We start from the raw sequence: 22326 nt of genomic DNA, 5'->3' as shown, positions 1-22326 counted from the left end.
ATGAAGCGCACAGAATATAAACTTAAGAATAGACAATGTCTGACCTCTGGGGTGTTTCCAAGAAACTCTGACCTCTCTCTTCCTTGTTTTTGCTTAGGCCTTAATGCTTTATAGTGTGCCGTGGTCCTCTCCCATGATGCCTCAGCGAATGTGTAAAGTTGTTGGGGAGGGTATAATATTCCCACTTACTAGACGCTCGGGGCGGGGGGCATAGAGAGCGTAACCAAATTGTCCAAGGCCACATAGATAATCTAAGGCAAACCTAGAGCTTGAATCTGGACTTCTCTTGCTAAAGTCAGTGCTGCTCCCAGAAGACAGCAACTGCCCCCAGAACAGCTGTGTTGGCAGTGGGCTAATAATCAACAGATCGGATGGAGAGTTTAAACCATGTGGGTGGGAAACAGGAACCACAGCAAGGATGGGCACCAAGTCCTCTGCTGAGGTTGAGGCTGGGGGCTTGATAGGGAGGGGGATATGATACGGATACCAGGGCTTACAGTTCCTTCTCTCCCCAGATGGTGAAGGCAATCCAGGTCCTGAGGATCCACCTGCTAGAGTTGGAGAAAGTCAATGAACTCTGCAAGGACTTTTGCAACCGTTACATCACCTGCCTCAAAACCAAGATGCACAGCGATAACCTGCTCAGGAATGACCTCGGGGGTCCCTACTCCCCCAACCAGCCCTCCATAAACCTTCACTCACAGGTAACACGCAGGGATGGGCCTTAACTCCTCAGCCAGGCATGCAGAAAGGTCTGAAGGACCCCAGCAAAGCAATTGGAATCATCAGATCCTTTTTACAAGTTGGTCCTCTTTTCTCCATCCGACAGCACAGGTCTTTATTTTTATTTGATTGTGACAGGGCCCTATGCTGTAGCCTAGGCTGGCCTCAAACTCCTGATCCTGCTACCTTAACCACCATACCTAGCCAGCATAGTCCTTTTTTTTTTTTCCATAGACTCCCATTTGCCAGGGTCTGAGCATGCCCTAAATGACCATATCTAAGAGAGCCAGTGTCCAAAGAAATTCTTGTTTCCCTGCTCCAGGATTTATCAGGAAGTGGGTGGGCCCTGGTCCACAAAGGAGAAAAGATACTTGCCTAGCTGATAGCTGGGGATGGTAGGTAGCCCTCCTGGCAAACAGTCTCCTCTGAAGGGCATGAAGTGGCTCTTGGCACTCCTGGCAGAAGGTTCCAGGGAAACTGATCCTTCCCCCAAATTCTGCCCACCTAGTAGATAAAGACAAATTCCACAGGACCGCTTCTCCTCGCTCATCCTCTGACTGTTTACCTGCTACCTCTGCCCTACTAAGGTGCAGGGCCTCTGTAAAAGACACCTCAACCAACCTCCTTCTGAGATTCCCTCTGCCACCTTCCTCTGGAGATGGTGCCTATTCTATCCTATAGGGAAGAATGGACACTTCTCTCTAGGACAGAATGTGTTCTCCAAGTCTACAAACTCAGAAAGATGCCTGACTTGTCCTGTATACCACACCTGCTGCCACCTGCATAGACTGTAGGCTCATGACTTTGTTTCCCTCTTACCGAGTTCTCTACTAAAGTCCAGAAAGCACATGTACAGATGCCCCCGGGAGGCCCACGGTAGCCCCCTCCTTAGACGGGGATGGGGGTGCGGGTTAACGATCTAAGGGTGAGTGACAGGAGCTGCTGTGAAGTCTACCCAAGAGGCCGTGCCGGTTTCATTTTGGGTATTTAAGGACTCAGGTTGGCGGTGTCCAGGGGAGGGACACACTGTGTACATTGTGACACCCCCCCTCCACACCTCCACAGGTTCACTCAGTATTACATCATGTTCACCCCACTGGGATCTCTCTGGGACTAAGCATGACATAGGACATGGGGCAAGAAGTTTATTTCCTCCTTGTGTTGCTCAAAACCACCAAATCGCTTTATTATAGAACTAAAAACAGCAGCCTTGGCTTCTGCTTGCTAATATTCTCTTGAAATAGACTCATTCCTTCAGAGTCTTATTGTACTTTCCCTTATGATCGAAATTAGCAAGAAACTTGCATAAAAGAGGACAATAATTGCTCAACGAGCATCTCGTTTGTAATTTATTAGTTTCTATTATTGTGGGTTACCATGGTGACGCTGCGCAGCCCCGGTGACGGGAGAGATGTAAGATAGGAGCTGAGGAGGCTGCGAGGCCTCACCAAATGGAGATGCACATTTTTATCAGTAATTTTCATGAAAATAATAAGTGGGGAGTTAATGAGATGGAAAGCCATCCTGTGGCTATTGTGAATTTTTTTTAAGTGTTGATCTAATTAGAATGCATCGGTCAGGAAAAGTAATGAGGATTTAGTGCCTCACAGAGATGTGAGGATCATATCAGAAAATTAGCACAAGTCTTTGGAAATAATCAGGTCCTTGGAGAGGCCCTGGATTTCCCCTCCTGGGCCCTCCGACTCCACCTTGAGCTCTGGAGTTGGGGGTGTACCAAGGTAGCGGGATGGAGGGGGAAGGAAGGAGGGGCTGGAGACTCAGCAGCCACCGTGGCCCCTCGGGGTCGGAGGTCTGTCTGAGGTTGACAAGCTAGCCTGGAGGAAGCAGGCGTTTGCAGGGAGTGGAGTTTGTGGGGAGAGGGAACCTGGGCTCTGGATGATCCAGGTGTTAGAGGCACTGACTGGCAAACGCCAGATCTCTGGGGCGTTCCCAGACTCGGTGCCTCTGAGCATCTGAGTGAGTGAGACTGGCCCTTGGGTAACCTTCGCCGAAAGGTCTCTGATCCCAGAGAAAGAGAAACTCAGGCAGTTGGGTGAGAACAAAGACACCCAGAGACAGAGAGGGAAGGATACATGGTGAGCTATTCCTGTTGGTGTAACTTAGATTATTCCCCCTCATTTCCTCGGATTGCCGCCGCCCCCTTCCCACCTGTCTCCCTTGGTCGTCCCTCCACCCTGCTCCACACCTGTGCTCCACTTACACTGCTGCTGCTGCTGCATTTATGTTCCCAAAGCCTGTGTGGTCTACAGAGCCCTATGGCCAACAGGACCTTCACATCCGCCTGCCTGACGTTCAAGACCTCGTAGGTCTGGCCTCAGTTTCCATTCCTGAGCCACGGTGTTCTAGGTACCACAACCATTTTTTCCATGCCTTATCTTTTGAGGGGACATCCTCCATCCTGAATCCCTCTTCTCTACATAGCCAAACCAGTCTTTTCCCAGAGGTTGCTCTCCTATGGAGGTCTCTCCGATACCCTTCAATGATAATCCTTTCCTTCTTGGAGCTGATAACCTATCATTAATGCAGCATGTGACACTAGATGAGAAATTGCGTATCTCATTTTCCTCTCCTAGAAAGCACATGTTGTTTGCATTGACACAGCACTTTATATATTTGAAATCACCAAATCACTTTATTGCAGACCTAAAAACAGCTGCCCATGCTTCTGCTTGCTAACATTCTCTTGAAATAGACTCATCCCTTCGATGTTGTTGTCTTATGGTGCCAGCTGTGGCCATGATGTTTTCTGTGTGATCAGGGCCAATAGTCATTGATTGAAAGGCGTAATGCATTGGGGAGGGGGCGGAAAGGGAGAAGGAGGAAGAGGAGGAAAAAAGAACTAAGGGGAAGGAAAGACAAACAGAGAAGGAAGGTTAGCATCGTTCAGGAGGGAGGCAGAGAGAGGCCGAAGTATTGTCAGAAAGGAGCAGTGAGGAGAAAGAGACAGAGAGACACTGACAGAGGCAAAGGCAGGAAATGTGAGGCTGAGGTTGCAAGACATGGCGGCCATAGCAGGATGAAGAATATGAACAGAATAGAGTGAAGAAATGAATTGCTGGTAAGCAAGAACTTGGAAGAGGGGGAAGAGGTGGGAAGTGAGCACAATGCTGAGTCAGTGCTGGGCTCACTGGCCTGCGAAGGAACCGGCTCTTAGCCCTGGGACTCCCAGGCAGCCTATGGAGGATGCTGATGGCCATCTTTCCTTCATGAGGATGAGCTTCTCTCCGACATGCAGCAAGCTCTGCTTCTCCAAAGTTGTCAGGGGACTGAAGCCGGTGTGCTCCAGTCACCTCTGCCAAGGCCCTGGGACTTCTGTTGCATGCTGAGCATCCTGAGGATGTGACCTGTGACTTTTCAGGCCAATTGGGGGTAAGGCAAGGTGGTCCAGCTTGGAGGAATTACCACTTAGATGACCACGAGCTTGTGCACAGCCTGGGTGTGAGGGGTGGAGGTGATAAGACTTGCTACTCGTCATCCTCCAATCAGGTTCCTGTTGATGTCTCCCTGAGGCAAGACGGGTGGGGTCTTGCATGAGCTCATTTAAGAAAGAGGCCTTTGGCTTCCTCAGGACTAGGACCAGAGGCTTATTAGTCAATATTAAAGGCAGATCTTAGGAGCCAGCATGGGAGAGGAAACTGAGTGGTTGTAGAGAGAGAGAGAGACAGAGAGAGAGAGAGAGAGAGAGAGAGAGAGAGAGAGAGAATATGCTCATTCGTCATGCTCCAACCTTAATCCCCTCTAGCCTGAAATAGCTGCCCCAAGTGCCAGCCTGACCTGAGGAGGGGTGTCGCCCCTCTGGAACACGATCCTCCAACTCAACATCCCAGCTGCCTGCCAGCTTTGTTGCAGACTGCTGGCTCATGGTTTTCCCTGAGTGCTGCTCACAATGCCTTGTGTGGCAAAGGAGGAGACATTTTGTTTTCCAACTGACAGTCCCATCCCCCGATGATACGTTGTGACTTTCACTCACTCTGTGGGCTCTGGCCTGTTCCCAGCTTGGTCCTCCATGTCTATTTGTGGGATTTCTCTGAGTGGGTGAGACCACGGCGGGGATGTGGGGAGACTGCTTCTGCCACACAGGTGGGAAGATAGCTTCAAGGGTTTCTAGTGCTCAGTACACTTAGCTGTTTCCGCCTCCCCGGAAAGCTACGCTGTCCTGCTCCAAAGTAACATGTCACACCCAGGCATCCTGCTGGAGCAGCTTCCCCGATACCACACTGTAGACTCAGCTCTGGGTTCTCCCGTCCTCAGAGAATACTAACTAAACCATCCCAACTCTCGCCTCACTCGGGGCTAATTTGATCTGAAAAGCATCCCTCTCTCTCCATGGAGATGTAGAGTCAGCTCTAGTGCAGGCACGCCAGACTGGGACATGGTTCTTACTCAGTTTCCAGTCTTTGGGGGACGCTTAGTGTGTGCACTGCAGTAGGTCCTGAGAGGACCCAGGTAACTATTTCAGGGGGAGCTCTTAATTCCAAGGGGAGTGAGCTGTGAGTCTAGGATGAATTCTATCAGGCGGAGAATGCTCAGGACCTGGAGTGTGGGGAGAAGACAGGAAAGGAACAGCTGAAGAGAAGGGAGGGGACTGAATGACGGGGCCCTCGGCTGAGCACACCAAATGTGTGGTCCTTCTCTTCCCGCACACTCCCACAGAGCCAGGCCTGAGACCCAGCCAGCACAAGGCTCACGGCCAGGTCCACTTCTGCCCCAAGACAGAATGGACAAATCTCAGGATGGAGGATTTTGCCCAACGTGGTGGGAGAAGCGGCAGATTTATTGGTCAGACTTCCTGGGGGAGGTAGCCTTTCAGGCAGGCTTGGGAGAGTTAGTAGCCTACAGGCATCTCTAAAGGTAAGTGTTCCTAGGACAGAAAGAAGTTTCAGGACAGGCTAAGGAATAGCCTTTTAGCATCCCTAGAGAGAAGGGGACAGAGAGTCATTCATTCATGCATCATATACGCATTGAAGCACTCGTGGAACCTGCTGAGTTCTGAGGACATAAAAATGGATATGATAGTCTCTGACCTTGAAATGGAAATGATGGAATAGCTTGAAACTAAATTTATGAGGGGGCTATTTAAAATGTTTATTCTTTAATTTTCTTAAAAAAAATGTGTGTATATGAGTGTTTTGCCTGCATGTATGTCTGTGTATCATGTGTATACAGTACACACAGAAGCCAGAAGAGGTTGTTAGATCCCCCTGGAACTGGAGTCACAGGCAGTTGAGGCTGCCATGTGGGTGCTGGGGATTGAACCCAGGTCCTCCAGAAGACCAGCTGGTGCTCTTAACCACTAAGTCATCTTTCCAGCCCTGAGGGAGATCTATTTTGATGTTGACTACTGTAGCCAGCTGCTAAATATTTTAAAGAAAATGGGGCTATAGGCAATAGGATCGGAGCTAGAGACCCAATGTGAGGCAAATTAATTGAGTTTTTATGGCTACAGCATGAACTGATAAGAGAGGATCCCCTACAGCATTGACTGAGCTCTCCATGTCTCAATCGTAGTGTGTACTAGGTACCTTATGGATATTTTATTTACCCCCCCACAAGACCTCAAATGGACATTATTCCCTCTTTCTCTCTCTGGTTTTTCTTTTCTTTCTTTTTCTTTTTTTTTTTTTTAAATTTACTTCTTTTTATGTATATTGGTGTTTTTGCCTGCATGTATGTCTGTGTGAGGATGTCAGATCCCCCTGGAACTGAGTTACAGACTGTTGTGAGCTGCCATATGGGTGCTGGGACTTGAACCCTAAGCCATTTCTCCAGCCCCCTCTCTGGTTTTTCGAGACAATCTTTCTCTGTGTAACAGCTCTGACTGTCCTAGAACTCCCTCTGTAGACCAGGCTGGCCTTGAACTCACAGAGATCCGCCTGCCTCTGCCTCCCGAGTGCTGGGGTTAAAGGTGTGCGCCACAACCGCCTGGCCCAATATTTTCTCCTTCTTGCATCCAAGGGAGAGAGAGAGAGAGAGAGAGAGAGAGAGAGAGAGAGAGAGAGAGAGAACGAGAAGGACACTGGCTCAGGATCACACACTGAGTAATAATCATGTTGTGTGTGATTACTATAGAGCCTATGTTGTTGTTGTTGTTGTTGTTGTTGTTGTTGATTTTTTGAGACAGGGTTTCTCTGTGTAGCTTTGGATCCTGTCCTGGATCTCACTCTGTAGACCAGGCTGGCCTTGAACTCACAGAGGTCCCCCTGGCTCTGCCTCCCGAGTGCTGGGACTAAAGGCGTGCGCCACCGCCGTCCGGCCTGCCTATGTTCTTCTTACATAGTGACATCGTGTTACACAAATGGGAGTGACCCTCGCTCAGGGATGCAGAGACTAGAAGTGATGTAATGGGTTACTTCGAAGACTGAAATTGGATTTGGCAGTTGACTAGAAGAGGAGAGAAGAGATAAAAAGTGAGCACAATCTTGAGGTGCTGGGCGTGGCAGCCTACGAAGGAACCGGCTCTTAGCCCTGTGACTCCCAGGCAGCCTGTGGAGGATGCTGATGGCCCATCTTTCCTTCATGAGGATGAGCTTCTCTCCGACATGCAGCAAGCTCTGCTTCTCCAAAGCTGTCAGGGGGCTGCAGCCGGTATGCTGTGCTCCAGTCACCTCTGCCAAGGCCCTAGGACTTCTGTTGCATGCTGAGCATCCTGAGGATGTGACCTGTGACTTTTCAGGCCAGGTGGGGACAAAGGAAGGTGGTCCAGCTTGGGAGGATCAGCCCTTAGACAGGAAGGCAACACCCCAGACCGGAGACGAAAAGTAAATTAATGCTGCCTGATTCTTCCAGAGCTTTAGAACCCTGGCTTCTGTTGGTTCTCGGCGGGTAGCTCTCTGCCGGGTGAGTGAAACCTGAGAGCTCCGCTCCTTCCGGGAAGGAATGTTCCTTAAGAGCGGCAGCTGCAGCGTGTCCCTGCAGGTCTGGGCTGCCTTTCCCTGGAGGCCAAAGCCCCCAGCTGGGGTGGAACAGGACAGGATTAGGTGCCTTGTTTATATGTGCTTAGCTTCCTTGCGTTTGCAAACCTAGCTCTTCTTGGTCTAAGACAGGACTCTGGCTGTGATAGACCAGAGGGACTCTGCCAGAAAGGGTGTCTGGGGACAGAGGCCTCACCCACCTAGGCCCATACAGCCCGGTTGGGCCACAGATCTGTCAAGCACCTAGCACACCCTCAACACTGTGCTGGGCAGTGTCAAAGGAAGAGCCAGCCTCCTTGCCCTCAAAAACCTATTCCCAAGCTCAAGCAACAGGACATCTGAGCAAAGCAAGAGGGAACCTTTCTGTGTGCCCAGGGGAAGGTGATAGGAAGCAACAAAGAGTCAGGGGGGCTGTCCATGGCCATGTCTAGCAAGGTGGGACAAGCTCTCCAGCAGAAGTGGAACGTTGAAAAGCATCCCATCCTCCTCTCAGGCCAGGCAAATAAGCCTTAGACCTAGCCTTCTGGGAGGGGTTGGTAAACTGGTCTGAGGCTGTGGATCCACAGAGACCCCTAGTGGCCAGGGCAAGGATGGCAGATTGCTGGGCCCTGTATCTGGGTCCTGTCCCCTAATCCTTTCTCTGGAATCCTAAGGGCCATCATTGGTTTTTCCTCAATCCTCAACTGCAAGGGACTTTGCAAGGTCATCCAGTGTATCTCCCTGATTCAGGGGCATCCTAGTAAGATAAAAATTCCAAATGTATAACAACATCTTCAAGAGAAATGTCTCCATCATTTCTTTCCTTCATACTTTAATACTTTTTTAGCCCACTGTGCTTTGTTTTGGTTTGGCTCGATTTATTCCCCAGAAACATCTTCTGTGGGTGGAAAATAACTTTCTGGGCATCTTAGGCCCTTTCCCTGTTGAAAGTGAAGGAAGAAGGCGCAGGAGAGGTCAACTCTCCCCAGCTGAAGTCAGATCACATATCCAGCTAAGCAACCACAGTCAGTTTTTGTGTGCCCCATGACCCCCTCATACACTCCCCTGGGCCTTTCTTATTTCTTAGTGAAGTCTCTCCTCTGAAGAAGTCACCTTTTTGCTCCAAAAACGAGACTTGGAGTAAGGACCACTGATGTCCATAAGGATGAGTGGTGACCGCAGGGGTGAGGTTGCAGGTGGCAACAAGTTCTCTGCTTTTGTAAATTTTCTGTGCGTCATCGTCGTCATCGTTGTCGTCCCCCCCCACCCCCCCTCCCCCCCTCTCCCCACACCCCCACACCCCCACACCCCCCCCACCCCCCACCCCCTCAGCGCCTTCTGAGGGACTCACTGCCTCTGTGTCTCAGATAAACAGCACGCAGGGGTGGGGTGGGGATGGGAAATGGGAAGCTTCTAATAATCCCACCTGTGAAGCCCAGGCTTCCAGTGGCTCTCCAGGGAGACAGCAGAGTTCTTGGGATGGACAGGCAGTTCTCAATGCCTGCTGCCCAGACAGTTCAAGCAGGGATGTGAGACTGGATGCTGGAAAGGCCGCTAACACTGCAACCACTGTGCTGCTCAGCTCACTGTGGGTGTCCCTCTGTGAGTCCACACAGCAGCATCCACCTGGGGACAGAGTCAGATAAGCCTCTGAGGAAGCTGTTGAGGAGATGACAATACCACATATTTAGTCAATAGATTCCTCCCCTAGGGCTTCTGCAGCTGCCGCATGGCTTTTTCAGAAAAGATTGAGAGTGTCCCTAGAGAGTCAGAGATGCCTTGCCACTGTTGCACAGAGCTAGAGACTAATGTGCAGCCTGGCATCACAGCAAGGTGGAGTCTTTGCGTTGGAGGAGACCAGTCGCGGTATATGGCCAGGTTCGTGCTGTCCTGTCTGCCTGTGAAGCCTCAGCTGAACTCCTGCTGCAGCTGCGTAAAGAACCCAAGGCTGGAGGACTTGGAGCGCAGGATTTAACCCCTGCTCTGCCATCAAGTGACCTCAGCCATAGGAAGTGGGAAATAAATCTGATGCTGGAGGCTGGAGTACACAGATTGCTGAGGCTCTGATTCGGCGGCCCTGAGAATCCATGTCTTTAAAAACATCCCAGTGTGGGCTGGAGAGATGGTTGGGGAGTTAAGAGTGCGCACTGCTCTTGCAGAGGACCTAAGTTCAATTCTTAGGCCCCACATCAGGTGACTCATAACTACCTGTAACTCCAGCTCCAGGGGAGCCAACGGCCTCTTCCGGATTCCGAGGGTACCTGTGTTCTCATGGGCACATACCTGCTCATAGACTGGCACATCCACACATAGTTCAACATTAATATATATTTTTTTAATCCCAGGCCTCAGGAGGTTTGTGAAGCCGCCCCTGTTTGCAGATGTGGGGGATGAACACCAAATGCAGGGAAGCCAGGACTTGACTTTCTCTCTTTTTTTTTTTTTTGCCCCGGCTGAGATGTGGCCACCCCTGGCCCTGCCTGCAGACTCTACCCCTAAAGTTTTCCATTCCACCCCTTTGCTGGTATGCTTTGGCTCCTTCTCACCACCTCGCAGCCAAATAACAGGAGAAGGGTGGAGAAGAGTAGGGAAGAAAATGATCCCAGGCAGAACAAAAACTGCCTTTAGTTCCCCAAACCAAGTAAGTGTGCGTGGAGGCTCTCCAAGCCACAGGAGGAGAACCAGCCAGAGTTTGAGTAAGCAAGTGAGGTGTCCAGGTAGGGCTCACCCCTCTGTCTTTGGCTAGAAAACAGAGTGTGTTAGTTGAATCCCAGAAGGTACATCTTATAGCTATGCTGCTTTTCTTTATGCTTTCCTAAACTTGCTGGATACTTTGGGGGTGGTGAAGAGAGTCTAAGGCAAGTCTTCCTACTTAAAATCCTCATGTGTCTCTACCTGAAGACAAGCACCATGGCATGGCTGATTCCAAATGAGAGACTGTTGAGGAGTCACTTCCCGTGATTTTAGGCCTAATGGCATTGGGGCTCCCCCATTCTGGGAAATCTGTCTTTTAAGTTCTGTCCTGCTTAACCATCTTTGGTACTGGTTCCACTCAGTGGGAAGGGTTGTATGGGAGATTGGTGCCAGGAGATCTCAAGACTGAAAACTCAGGCTTTGAGAACTCCTGGGTGCTAGCTCGAACCAACTCCATAAAGGAAGTAAGGGGCATTCCAAGAGGGGCGTGATGTGATTCCCAAGATGGCCATCTTCTCTGTGCTGCTTGTGGACTTGGGGTTGTTTTTGATCTTCCATGGGTAGGATTCAAGAAGCCCCGTGAAGCCCAAAGTAGTTATTTGATATTTGTGGCTGAGGGTGGGGTGGGGTGGGGTGGAGGGCTGAGTTCTAGTCCTGTGGTAGGCAGTCAGTTGTGTGAGCTTGGTAAGCCACCGGACCTCTGAAGAACTTTATTTCCTTCCCTGTATCCCTCAAGAAATTGGTATAGGCAATGGGTTTTTACAGCTTATAGCCTTCTGCATACTAAGCCTGGTTTTAAACTCCAGCTGTGTGACTGAACGGATCAAGAGATGACTCTCACTGGTGGGAAGCTCTCACCAAGCTCTCCAGAGGGGAAGCTAAGGCAAGAACTGCCCTCTGCCTTCCCTAAAGTCACCAAAGCCAAGAACTAAGAATAGAATTGAATCCTCTTTCTTCATCCTCCTAGAGAAGCTGACCCAGAGGCCCCATGTGGCAGTGGGTGGGATGGAGGACTGGGTCCCAGTCCTGGTCCTGCTTATCTGTAAGTGCTACTTCTCCAGCTCTGGACAAGGGATGGTCCTGGAGGGTAAAGTGGTGACTTGGGAGGAGACACAGAGGGCAATTTAACAGGAGGAATCAAGCCAAACTCACATCATTGCCAGCTCCTATTTCCCTTGAGACGCTGCGGACTTACATGATGCCACAGTAGAAGGGACAGCGTGGCTGTGCCCTGTGCCCGTGACACTTCCTTTGTTTGTAGCTAGAGTAGGCAGTCATTGGCTAAAGCTTTCTTCTCCTCCTGGGTACCTCCTCAGCCCAGATTCTAAGCTTCCCCTGAAGGCCAAAGACCTAAACTTCTTAAAGTTCTAAAATAAAAGTTAAGAAGCTAGAGCCACCCCACACCATGTTTACTCCGTTCTCTTGGCTACGTACCTGTCTCCAATTCTTTATGAATCATGCCTTGTGATCCCAGCTTTGAGCTTTGGAATGTGGGCCTTAATGGCCATTGGGTTAATTAATAGTCCAAGCCCTGAACTCTGATGAGGACCTGAGGCTGGGACGAGCTGAGAGAGCCAGGCTCAGTTTCCAGGCTTCCCTCCTCCGTACCTTGCTGCCCTTCTCCAAACCTCAACACACTCATCTCTCACACATTCAGTTCTTCTTTCACAACTCTTTCAAGCACCCAGCCACCGTGCTCAGGTGTCCGGAAAGCAGGGAGGGCCCATTGCTTCATCCTGGAGGCCTGCAGGGAATCTTTCTTCCTCTGCTGTCAGGAGACCTTCAACATCAAATCCGAGGACTTCCTCACTGACTGCTAGAAGGGGAAAACGAGGGGAACAAGACAAACTTACCTTCTTGGCTGCCTTGACTGCTGCAAAAGCAAACTGGTTAACAACCTGGGCAAAGGGAATTCTGTTCCCACTGTAATTCTGTGCTGAGAATTCAGGGGAGACAGAAGACTCGATAACATGTGCTGAAGTTGAGGTTTATATGTGATGCCTTTAGAGATGGGTTATACAGCAGGTGGCTTTGTTATTTTTCAACGAACATTTTAGTATCCTAATATATAAGTGCTAAGGATGTACAAAGGCACATCATTGGAAGGGTGGGGGTGTCACTTAGGTGACAGAGCACTTATCCAGCATGGGCACAAAAGCCAACGCTGCAAAGAATGGATAAACAAACAAATACAGCATCAGAGGCTGTTTTGTGTTGGAGGTAGGTGAAGAACAGAGGTGCTGGAGAAAGGAGGGGCCAGGGTGAACATCTGGGCAGTTAGCCTGCAGCTGAGTAAGTGCTGAGCCGGTGAATGAAGGGTTTCTCCAAGTCAGAGTCAACTGAGGAGTTTTTAAGACTCCAAAGCGGTGATGACGCATGCCTTTAATCCCAGCACTCGGGAGGCAGAGGCAGGCGGATCTCTGTGAGTTCAAGGCCAGCCTGGGCTACAGAGTGAGTTCCAGGAAAGGCACCAAAGCTACACAGAGAAACCGTTGTCTTGGGGGTGGGGGGAAACACTTCCAAACTCCAAAGCCTGGAACATACCCTGACCTATTAAAGAAGGGTCACAGGTTTAGGGGGTCATTTGTGCCTCTCAGGTTGCCAGAGGAATGAAATGTAAATGTGGGGCTGTTATGGGCCTTCGGTTTATTTATTTTAGGATTGGGACTTTTTATTCACTCGTTTAGAAGTCCTGCGAACTGCCTTCTGGTTTGTCTGATAGGAACAGGAGTTGTGTGTGTTGGGAGGAGGGGCGGCTGTAGCCTCTAAGCTCTTAGGTACGTTGTCACAAACCAGCCCTCCCTTACTGCCAGGACCTCCTGCAGAATTCCCCCAATTCCATGTCCGGAGTCTCCAATAACCCCCAGGGGATTGTGGTCCCAGCCTCAGCACTCCAGCAGGGCAACATCGCCATGACAACTGTCAACTCACAAGTCGTGTCAGGTTGGTGCAGGGTCCTGGGGATTGTGGGGAGCATCTTGGGAAAAGAAAGGGTGCCCCTGGGGGATTCCGGGAGTAGGGAGTGTCCTCTGCTAAGGGAGGGAGGGACTTGCATTTCATTTCTTGACTGAACTGTTCTGCACGTGGTGAGCACCAAGACCTGATTATGATGGGTTGGAACAAATTTAAGTCAAAAATCTCATGATTGACCCCCCACACACAGACACATGCGCGCGCGCGCGCGCGCGCGCGCGCGCGCACACACACACACACTGGACACTAAGGGCCTGTCACTTCCCCTAAATACTTCCCACCAAAGGCTCTGCTTTTCCTCTGGATGCCATCTCTCACCTCACCCACTCCTCTCCTACAAAGGGAGCAAACCTACACCCCACCACTGCCCCCAAGAGTCTTCCCATGTGAGTGTCAAGCAACTGGGGACCCTGCTTGCCTTCTCTTTTCCCACCTCCGTGGCAGGGGACCCCAAAACTGGTTGTCTCCTCAGGTGGAGCCTTATATCAACCGGTTACCATGGTAACCTCCCAGGGTCAGGTGGTCACCCAAGCAATCCCCCAGGGAGCCATCCAGATCCAGAACACACAGGTGAGTGTGCGTAGGTCTGTGCACTTGTGCATGAGCAGTGGGAGGCTGCCTGTGATTGTTTACTGTCTGCCGGGCACTGTGGCAAGCGACTCACTTCGTCCTCACCTCTCAGAGGCTGCTTTCTGGATAGGAAGCTGGGTCTAGGGCAAGGTTTTACCAGCTCCAGAGTTTATATCAAAAGACTCTGTATTTCCTGTGCTTGGCCTGCAGCTCCAACCACTCTGCACCTCAGTGACACAGAGCTCAGATCCATAGAAAGTTGTCAAGTCAGATGCCTGCGATCTGACATTAGCTCTGTGATCTTGCATAAATCTTCTGACCTCTCTGGGCCTCAGTTCTTATCAATAAAAAAGGATTAATTCCAACTGCAGGCAGCCCAGCCAACCTGCTTGATTGTGATGAGGATTAACTGGGGTGAGGGACAGGAAAGTGCTTTGCAAACTGTAAAGTATCACAGAAATGCTAATCACTATTGGATAGTTTATGGCAAATTCTCATCTTCAGTACTCTCTGCATGACCCTTCTCTGCCATTTCCTCTCTCATCCCCTCTTCCCCCTCATCCTACACCTCTGTTCCCCTCATCCCAAGCCTCATCTCCATTCTCTGAGGGGGTGGTATGGGGTGAGAGGAAAAGGTGACCTCCCCAGGGCCCCAAGAATAACTTGGGAAAAGAGGGTTGGCAGTGAGAGTATGCCATTACTATGGCAACAGGTCCCTAGCCACTGGCCTCACAGGCTGCTGATGCTGATTTTTTCTTCACGTGCCCTGAAGGTTAACCTTGACCTCACCTCCCTCCTGGACAATGAGGATAAGAAGTCCAAGAACAAACGAGGAGTCTTGCCCAAGCATGCCACCAATATAATGCGTTCTTGGCTCTTCCAGCATCTCATGGTGAGTGTGTGTGTGTGTGTGTGTGTGTGTGTGTGTGTGTGTGTGTGTGTGCATGCATCTGTGTGTGTGCATGCTGGGGGCGTGGAATCACAGCAGGGAGTGATTAATAGCCCACTGCACGGGTACCACACTGCATGCAGAGACTATGGTTTCAGAAAAAGGCTTTGCTAGATCATCAGGGAAGGTTGGAGGAGGTTTAAGTGGGACCTAGAGCCCAGGGGCTTCTGAGTACTTGATGCTGCTACTGGATCAGAAAGAGGGGGGAATGTGAAAGGTGAGACAGGAGTGGCCACTGGGCTTCCAAAATCAGAATTCAGAACTTCAGGGCTAAATGGAAGAAGGCCAGGTAACTCCATCAAAATGAGCACTCTGTAGCCATCCTCTGAAGACCGTGGCTGAGCCACACAGGCAGAATCATCAAGAACAGCACGGTCAGCTGTGCACACAGAGACAGCCTTCTCACTCCCCAGCTCCAGCAGAGACACTAAAAAGCTCCTGGTGACCAGACAATAGAAAGAAGAACACAGATACATTGGGGTATCTCCCACTAGCTGGGTGATAATTCCAGGGGCATTTACTCCTCAGAGTGGTCAAAGTTGAAAAAGAAGACAAACGTACAGAGCTATAAGGTCAGCCCTAACCAAACTGTTCACTGGGCATGGTGGTGGTACCCATCCTGGTACTTGGTTAGGCTGAGGCAGAAAGAGCATGAGTTCAAGACTGGTCGGGGCTTTCTAGCAAAACCCTGCCTAAAAAATAACAAAAAGGAATTCTTCCCCTTTGAGTCTTCTACTACAATGAACAAAGAGCAAAGTTGTGTATGGCTTGGTTTTGTTCGTTTCATTTTTGAGACAGGTCTTCCTATGAGGCCCAGACTGGCCTCAAACTCATGATCCTCCTGCTACAGTCTCCCAAATGTAGGATTACAGCTGTGTGCCCCTACACTGAGCTTGGAACAAGTTTTATTTTTAAGGCCGAGTCCCAATATTTGTGACACCTAGAGGTGAGTAGCTGATGGGTCGTTTTAATTTAAAGTACCTGCTGGTGTTTGCCGTCCTCTGACACCGAGAGTCAGCTTCCTATAGCGCTTGCTGAAGGTATGGGTGTATCTGTCTGTATTCATAGTCTCTCCAGCTGTGGCAAATCTCCCAACAAGAGGGACTATGGATCGTCCCGTGAACCTTAAATCCTAGATTCACAGTGTTTGGACCTTGTTGGGACTTACACTTTAAAAATTATTCTGTGATGAATTGTTTGTTCTACAAAGTTTTGTCTAATTTTTTAAGTGTGTGTGTGTGTGTGTGTGTGTGTGTGTGAGAGAGAGAGAGAGAGAGAGAGAGAGAGAGAGAGAGAGAGAGAGAGAGAGAGAGAGAGAGAGAGAATATTGGTTGCATGGGGTGGGGTGCACTTCCTAGTGCTGTCCTTAGTTTCTGAGACACGGTCTCTCACAGAACTGCAGCCTGCAGCTCACCGTGTCCTCTGGACTGCTGGCTGGGGAAATCCCCAGGATCCCCCTGTGTTGAGGTTATAAGCTAGGCATAGTGGTACGCACCTTTAATCTCAGCGCTCAGGGGGCAGAGGCCGGCAGAATTCGTGAATTCAAAGCCAGCCTGGTCTCTGTAGCAAGTCCCAGGCCGGCCAGAGCTGCATAGTGAGATCTTGTCTGAAAACAAACACTCAGTGCTGGAGTTACAGACCTGCCACTACACCCGGCTTTTCTGTGGGTGCCAGGGATCCAGATTCGGGTCCTCACCCACTGCACCCACGGATCCATCTCCCCAGCCCCACTTCTTTATTCTTAGCGTACCGAGTCACATGGTGGATGGCAAGAAGGACAAGGTTCGAGATTTCTTCCAAACAGCTGAGCTCAATCACATGTGATGTTGTCTTTGTCGCTCCGAGGAAAAAGCCTGGGACCCCAGTTCTTGGGCAATGCCCCTTGTGGTTCCACACACTGCGCAGATGCTAGCTGTCCCGCATTAGGTGAGAGGAGAAAGTGTGAAGGACAGACAGACATCTGGGTACTGTAAATGTTCTATCTCCAGCCCTGTGAGCACAATTGGTTTATGGGTTGGTTAATTTGAAAGGCTAGCTAAAAAAGGAACAGCTGCCCAAAAGACATGCTTCCTGTTAATTTAAGAGATATACATGCTAATCTTTTGGTAGAGAGCCAACATTTTTTTCTGACTAAACTTTATCATTTTACTTGCATAAACCTTTCTTATAATAAAACATCTTCAAATCCCGACTTCACATCAAGTGGAGTAAGAACATTGACTTTGGGAATCTAACCTGGTTACAGCATCTTTCTAGATCTTTTTTCAAGTTTCTTATGTGTGTCCCACCCAATCTGAGGTAGTCAGCATTTTAAAGCAAATTTGAGACTTAAAATTTCCAAAGCTTTCTACCTAGTTTTCTTAGCAACAATAGCTCTTTCTTCTTGCACCGTATTTCACTTATTAAGTCACAGAACCACAGGAGCATGCGTAACTATCACGCACCAGTCTCCATACAAGTGTGGCTGAGTTCCTGATAAGCAGTGTATTTGGCTGGTGAAGCTGCCACAAAGCGCTCTGTTCGTCTCCAGCCTGGGTCTGAAGGCAGTGGACGGTTTGCAGGAGATGTGCAGAGCATTCCATAGCTGCCCCCTTGGCTGCATAGTGGGTCTCTAAATGCTGGCTTGACCCGCTGCCATTCCAGCAGGCAGAAGCTGTATTTCCCTCTGGCTGTTGTCCTGTGTCCCAGGCCTCTGGTTGGCGCTGTTCTGCACCATGAGCAGTTACAGAGATGCTGGAAAGCACCTGGGCTGGGAGCTTAACTCCCAGAGCCCCCTTAGCCACCAGGCTGGAATGAGATGGGGACCCTGTCATCCTTAGCTGCTGGCTTTCAGTCCCTGAAGAATGCAGTGACATTTTCTTGCTATTTTGTTTTGGCCCAAAGAGGCTAAACTCCAGCCAGAAGCAATAGGTCCACAGCCACACAGGTCATGCTGGAAGCCCCAGAAGAGGGTCCTTCCTCCACCTCAGCTGTAACACCATCCCTGCTACTCCCAATACCTGTCACCCTGACCTGTCAGCAATTTCCATCCCTAAACTGGATGATGCTGTGTGCTAGTGTTGTGCTAGGAGGTCTTGGAGAAGAGGCCAAGCCCCAGCAAGACCCTATTATTGCCCCCACAGCAGCTAGCCTATGCACAGTGCTTTTATATATATATATATGTATGTATGTATGTGTGTGTGTGTATATATATATATACTATATATGTATATATATGTATATATATGTATATATATATATAGTCTCATTTACCCACACAAGCACTGTCCTGTGTCATATATATGTATGTATGTATGTGTGTGTGTGTGTGTGTGTGTGTATATATATATATATATATATATATATATATATATATATATAGTCTCATTTACCCACACAAGCACTGTCCTGTGTCACCAGTAACAAAACTGAGACTCAGAGAAAGCTCGAGTTCCACAACATCACACAGGTAATAAAGCCAATCAGGAATCGAACCCACCACAGTGTGACCCAAGGTCTCATTCAGTTCTGCTGCCTTCACATTGACCTCCGGAAGCAAATAGCAACGCTCACACCAAAGTCTAGGCAAAGCAAAGCTGAGCCCCTAACCTCTCAGCCAGAGACCTGTCGTGGGAGAGTTGTGAGATGATTATGCACCCAGGCTCAGGTTTTAGACCTCCCAGGGAAGCCGCCTCACACATGCCCTTTCCCGCCCATCCGTGTCATGAGGCTGGTGTGGCTTGCAGCCAGGACCCAGCCGTATTCCACTCACTCCCACCTCCACCGCAGCCACACAGAGCTCAGGGCCTTGCTCCAGGTCCTCTTATGAACCCTGCTGTGGTATATATTTTTAAAAATTAAATAAATAAACAAACAAATAAATAAATCAGAAGACAAAAGAGGCACCAGGGGCTTCCTCTGTAAAACTTTTTGAATATTACCATCACGTACCATAAAATTTAACCTTCAGAATATATAATTCCAGAGTAAGGGTGTGTGGCTCAGTTGGTAGATGCTTGCCTAACAAGACAGCTCCCCAGCATGGAATATAGGAATAGACCAGGAGTCATGGCACACACATGTAATCCCAGCACCTGGGAAGTATAGAGAGGAAGATCAAGTTTTAGGTCAAAGCAAGTTTAAATTACAGAACAAGTTCAAAAGCAGCCTGGGGTCATGCAGCGGTGGCGCACGCCTTTAATCCCAGCACTCGGGAGGCAGAGCCAGGTGTATTTCTGTGAGTTCAAGGCCAGCTGGTCTACAAAGCGAGATCCAGGACAGGCACCAAAACTACACAGAGAAACCCTGTCCAAAGAACAAACAACAAATAAATAAATAAATAAATAAATAAATAAATAAATAAATAAATAAATAAATAAATAAATAAAGCAGTCTGGCTACAGATAATCTGTCTCCAAAATAAAAAAAACGATAACATAGGTTTTAGTATATTTACACTCTTGCACCATCATCATACCTACCTAATGCCAGATATTTTTCTTACTCCAAAAGAAATCCCATAGCCATTCGCTAACACCCCCAGCCTCTCACAACCTGGACTCTACTGCATCTCTCTATGGATCAGCTCTTGCAGAAATCTCACTCAAGTAAATCCTAAGATGGTTTTTGTGACAGAGTTCTTTTAATTAGTATCATGAGGCTGGAGGCAGAGCTCAGTGGTGGAGCACTTGCCTAATTAGCACCCTGTTGTCAAGGTCCATCCTTGCAGTAAGCACTGGCATTCTGTGTTGGGCTGGTAACACTCCACCGTGTGTCTGGATCACGCTGTGTTTAGATTCCTTCATCTGGTGAGGGACACTCGCGCTGTTTCCATGTCAGATTCTGAGGAAAACTGCTCTGAAAGTTTGTGGATATGGCAGGATTTCTGACAGTCCGTCTCCCGGCTTTCTTACCAGCATCTGTAGTGCCTTGCCTGCTAGGCTCGGGGGGCTGGGAAAATGGGCTATACCTCCAGGTGTAGCTCTGGCCCTGTACATGGCTCCTGGCCAAGGCGGGCAGTGAAAGGGAAAGTCAGCCAGCTGCCTATGTGTCTTGGTGGTTCTGCCAACCACCCCACAGAGGTTCTTCACATTCTCTGCCACCTCCCTGTGCACTGCACTAAGCCTTGAAGGAATTATGGAGACGGGGTCTTGTCACCAGCTCACTGGCAAGGCCCCCTCGCCCCCCAGATCTAGACACACCAATGTGTTCTACAGAGAGACTGCAGTCTCTTGAGTAGGACACGAGAGGACCTGGAGGGAGTTCCTTCACTAAACCTCTTTCCTCCGAGGACAAATGGGATACAACATCCGACTTGAGCGCCTTGTGAGGGCAGAGCATGACAAGTATTTCACACTTCAGTTGCACGGGTACTGTACAGATACTTCCAGTGTCAACCTGGAAGCCCTTATACTACAGATTGTCTTAGAAAATGTCGACAGAAATTTAAGAGAATTTGTGGAGGGAATTACCGACCTCTGAAAAATCCAGAATGTGACACGAGGACCCTGATTCATCTTGTTTTCTGCTACCTTCTCTTCTTGCTCTTCTCATCTGGGGTTCCACTGGTCGCATGTCCATTTTAAATGACACTATGAGAAGCAGGTGCCCATGGAAAGGCCATGAGGCCATCAGCCATTCACAGTTCAGCAGGGATTAGTTCAAAGTTGGCTTTTCTACTCGGCTCGCATTCGGCTGAGATTAGTTCCAGTGAAGAATGCCCACCTTGTTGGAGAACACTTTAACATGGTGTCTTGAGAAGTCAAGCCAGAATGGGGTGCCAGAGGGGGAGCTAGAAGCTGTTGTAAATCTCCTAGGTTCTGTCTCTTTAATACTCTGGGGAACGCTTTATTTACATCATCAAGGGCGTGTTCAGGGAATTTGACCTGGAAGAAGTCTAGGTGCAGAATCCTGACTGTGGGACAACGAAAGAAACCAGGATGCATGAGAAATGCTGCTACGTGAATGGGAGGCTTCAGAAAGGAGACACCCGGGGCCAGCAAGATGGCTTAGAGTGGAAGGTGCCTGCCACCAAGCGTGACGATCTGAGCTGGGCAATCCCAGAAGCCACAGGGTGGAGGAGCGAGAGAACCAATTCCCTCGGGTTGTCCTCTGACCTCCACACATCCACACATATCCACATACACATTCACAGAGAGAGAGAGAGAGAGAGAGAGAGAGAGAGAGAGAGAGAGAGAGAGAGAAATACACATGTGCACACACGATAATAATCATAATAATAATAATAAACTTTTTATTGAAGCCAAGAGCTTTAATGAAAGTGTGACAGTCCATGCCTATACTCTAGACACCTGAAAGATAGAGGCAGGAGAAACAGGAATTCAAGGCCACCCTCAACCAATTAGTGAGTTCAAAGCCATCCCAGGCTATGTGAGACCCTGTCTCAAAAGCAAACAAAACACTTAGGTACATAAAGCAAACACGTGGTGATATATTGTATATCCTAATAAAATTTGACTGACTATCAGAGAGACAAAGGAACAAACCACCTCTTACCTCTAGGACTCCTTAGCCTGAAAAGCCTCTAGTTCCTGTCTCCTCACACCTTATATACCTTTCTCTGCCCAGCCAACACTTCCTGGTATTAAAAGTGTGTGTGCTTCCCAAGCAAAAGCATGATATCTCAAGTGCTGGGATTAAAGGCATGTGATTCCCAAGTGCTGGGATTAAAGGTATGTGCCACGACTGCCTGGCTCTCCTAGACTGGGTCAATCTCATGTAGTTCACGGTGGCTTTGAACTCACAGAGATCAGGACGGATCTCTGCCTCCCAAGTGCTAGGATTAAAGGTGTGTTCCACCACTGCCTGGCATCCATGTTTAATCTAGTGGCTTGTTCTGTTCTCTGATCTTCAGGTAAATTTTATTAGAGTGCACAGTATATCACCACAGTCCAAAGAGTCAAGAATACAGGAGTCAGTCAGTAAAGGTGAGAGACACTGGCTACCTGTGCTGGTCAGACACAGAATAGCATGTCCAAAACCATGTATCAGGTTATACACAAAGTCCTTTGACATCATATTCAGAGATGTGCCCAGCCAAAGAGGGAGGTGTCTGTTAAAGTGACAGCAGGAGGCATGTCCTTTGGGGAATGGATAAGAAGGGCTATGGGTATCTGACCCACTCAAATGTAGGAGCAGCATGTTCAAATAAGGCAGATGGCAGAGCATCAGGAACTGAGCTTGGGAGGCACGTAGATCTGAAGTGGTCCTGCTTGGCTCCATGCTCACTTGCTCTGTGGCTTTCAACAGGTCAGTCCGCTCCCCTAGCTATGAGTTCCTCTTTCTAAAGCAGGTAGAGCAGAACCTGCTGTTCTAACTTTGTGTCTGTTGCTGTGGTTCAATATCCTGGGAAAAGGTAGCTTAGGGGAGAAAGGGGCTTCTTTCAGTTTACGATTTCAGGCTATAGTTCATCATTGTGGAGAAGTCAAGGCAAGAACTTCAAACAGCTGGTCATGTCACACCCACAGTCAAAAGCAGAGAGAAAAGGATGAGGTAGCTTGCTCGCTT

The 22326-nt window shown here is 49.1% G+C and overlaps 1 protein-coding gene across 7 annotated transcripts in view; it reads left to right on the top strand.

Annotated features, from left to right (window-relative positions):
* The window catches only part of Pknox2 (PBX/knotted 1 homeobox 2), a 274475-nt gene that overhangs the window by 239868 nt on the left and 12281 nt on the right, over nt 1-22326 (top strand). For all 7 annotated transcript variants that reach the window (XM_076576020.1, XM_076576015.1, XM_076576016.1 and 4 more), the window contains 4 exons: nt 516-704; nt 13142-13271; nt 13774-13871; nt 14644-14763. In XM_076576020.1, the coding sequence (XP_076432135.1) occupies nt 516-704; nt 13142-13271; nt 13774-13871; nt 14644-14763 (537 nt within the window). The remainder of the gene's footprint in view (nt 1-515; nt 705-13141; nt 13272-13773; nt 13872-14643; nt 14764-22326) is intronic.

Source organism: Peromyscus maniculatus, chromosome 7, assembly GCF_049852395.1.
Source record: "Peromyscus maniculatus bairdii isolate BWxNUB_F1_BW_parent chromosome 7, HU_Pman_BW_mat_3.1, whole genome shotgun sequence".
Lineage (NCBI taxonomy): Eukaryota > Metazoa > Chordata > Mammalia > Rodentia > Cricetidae > Peromyscus > Peromyscus maniculatus.
Note: the sequence above shows the minus strand (reverse complement) of the source record. Positions and strands in the feature narration are given on the sequence as shown.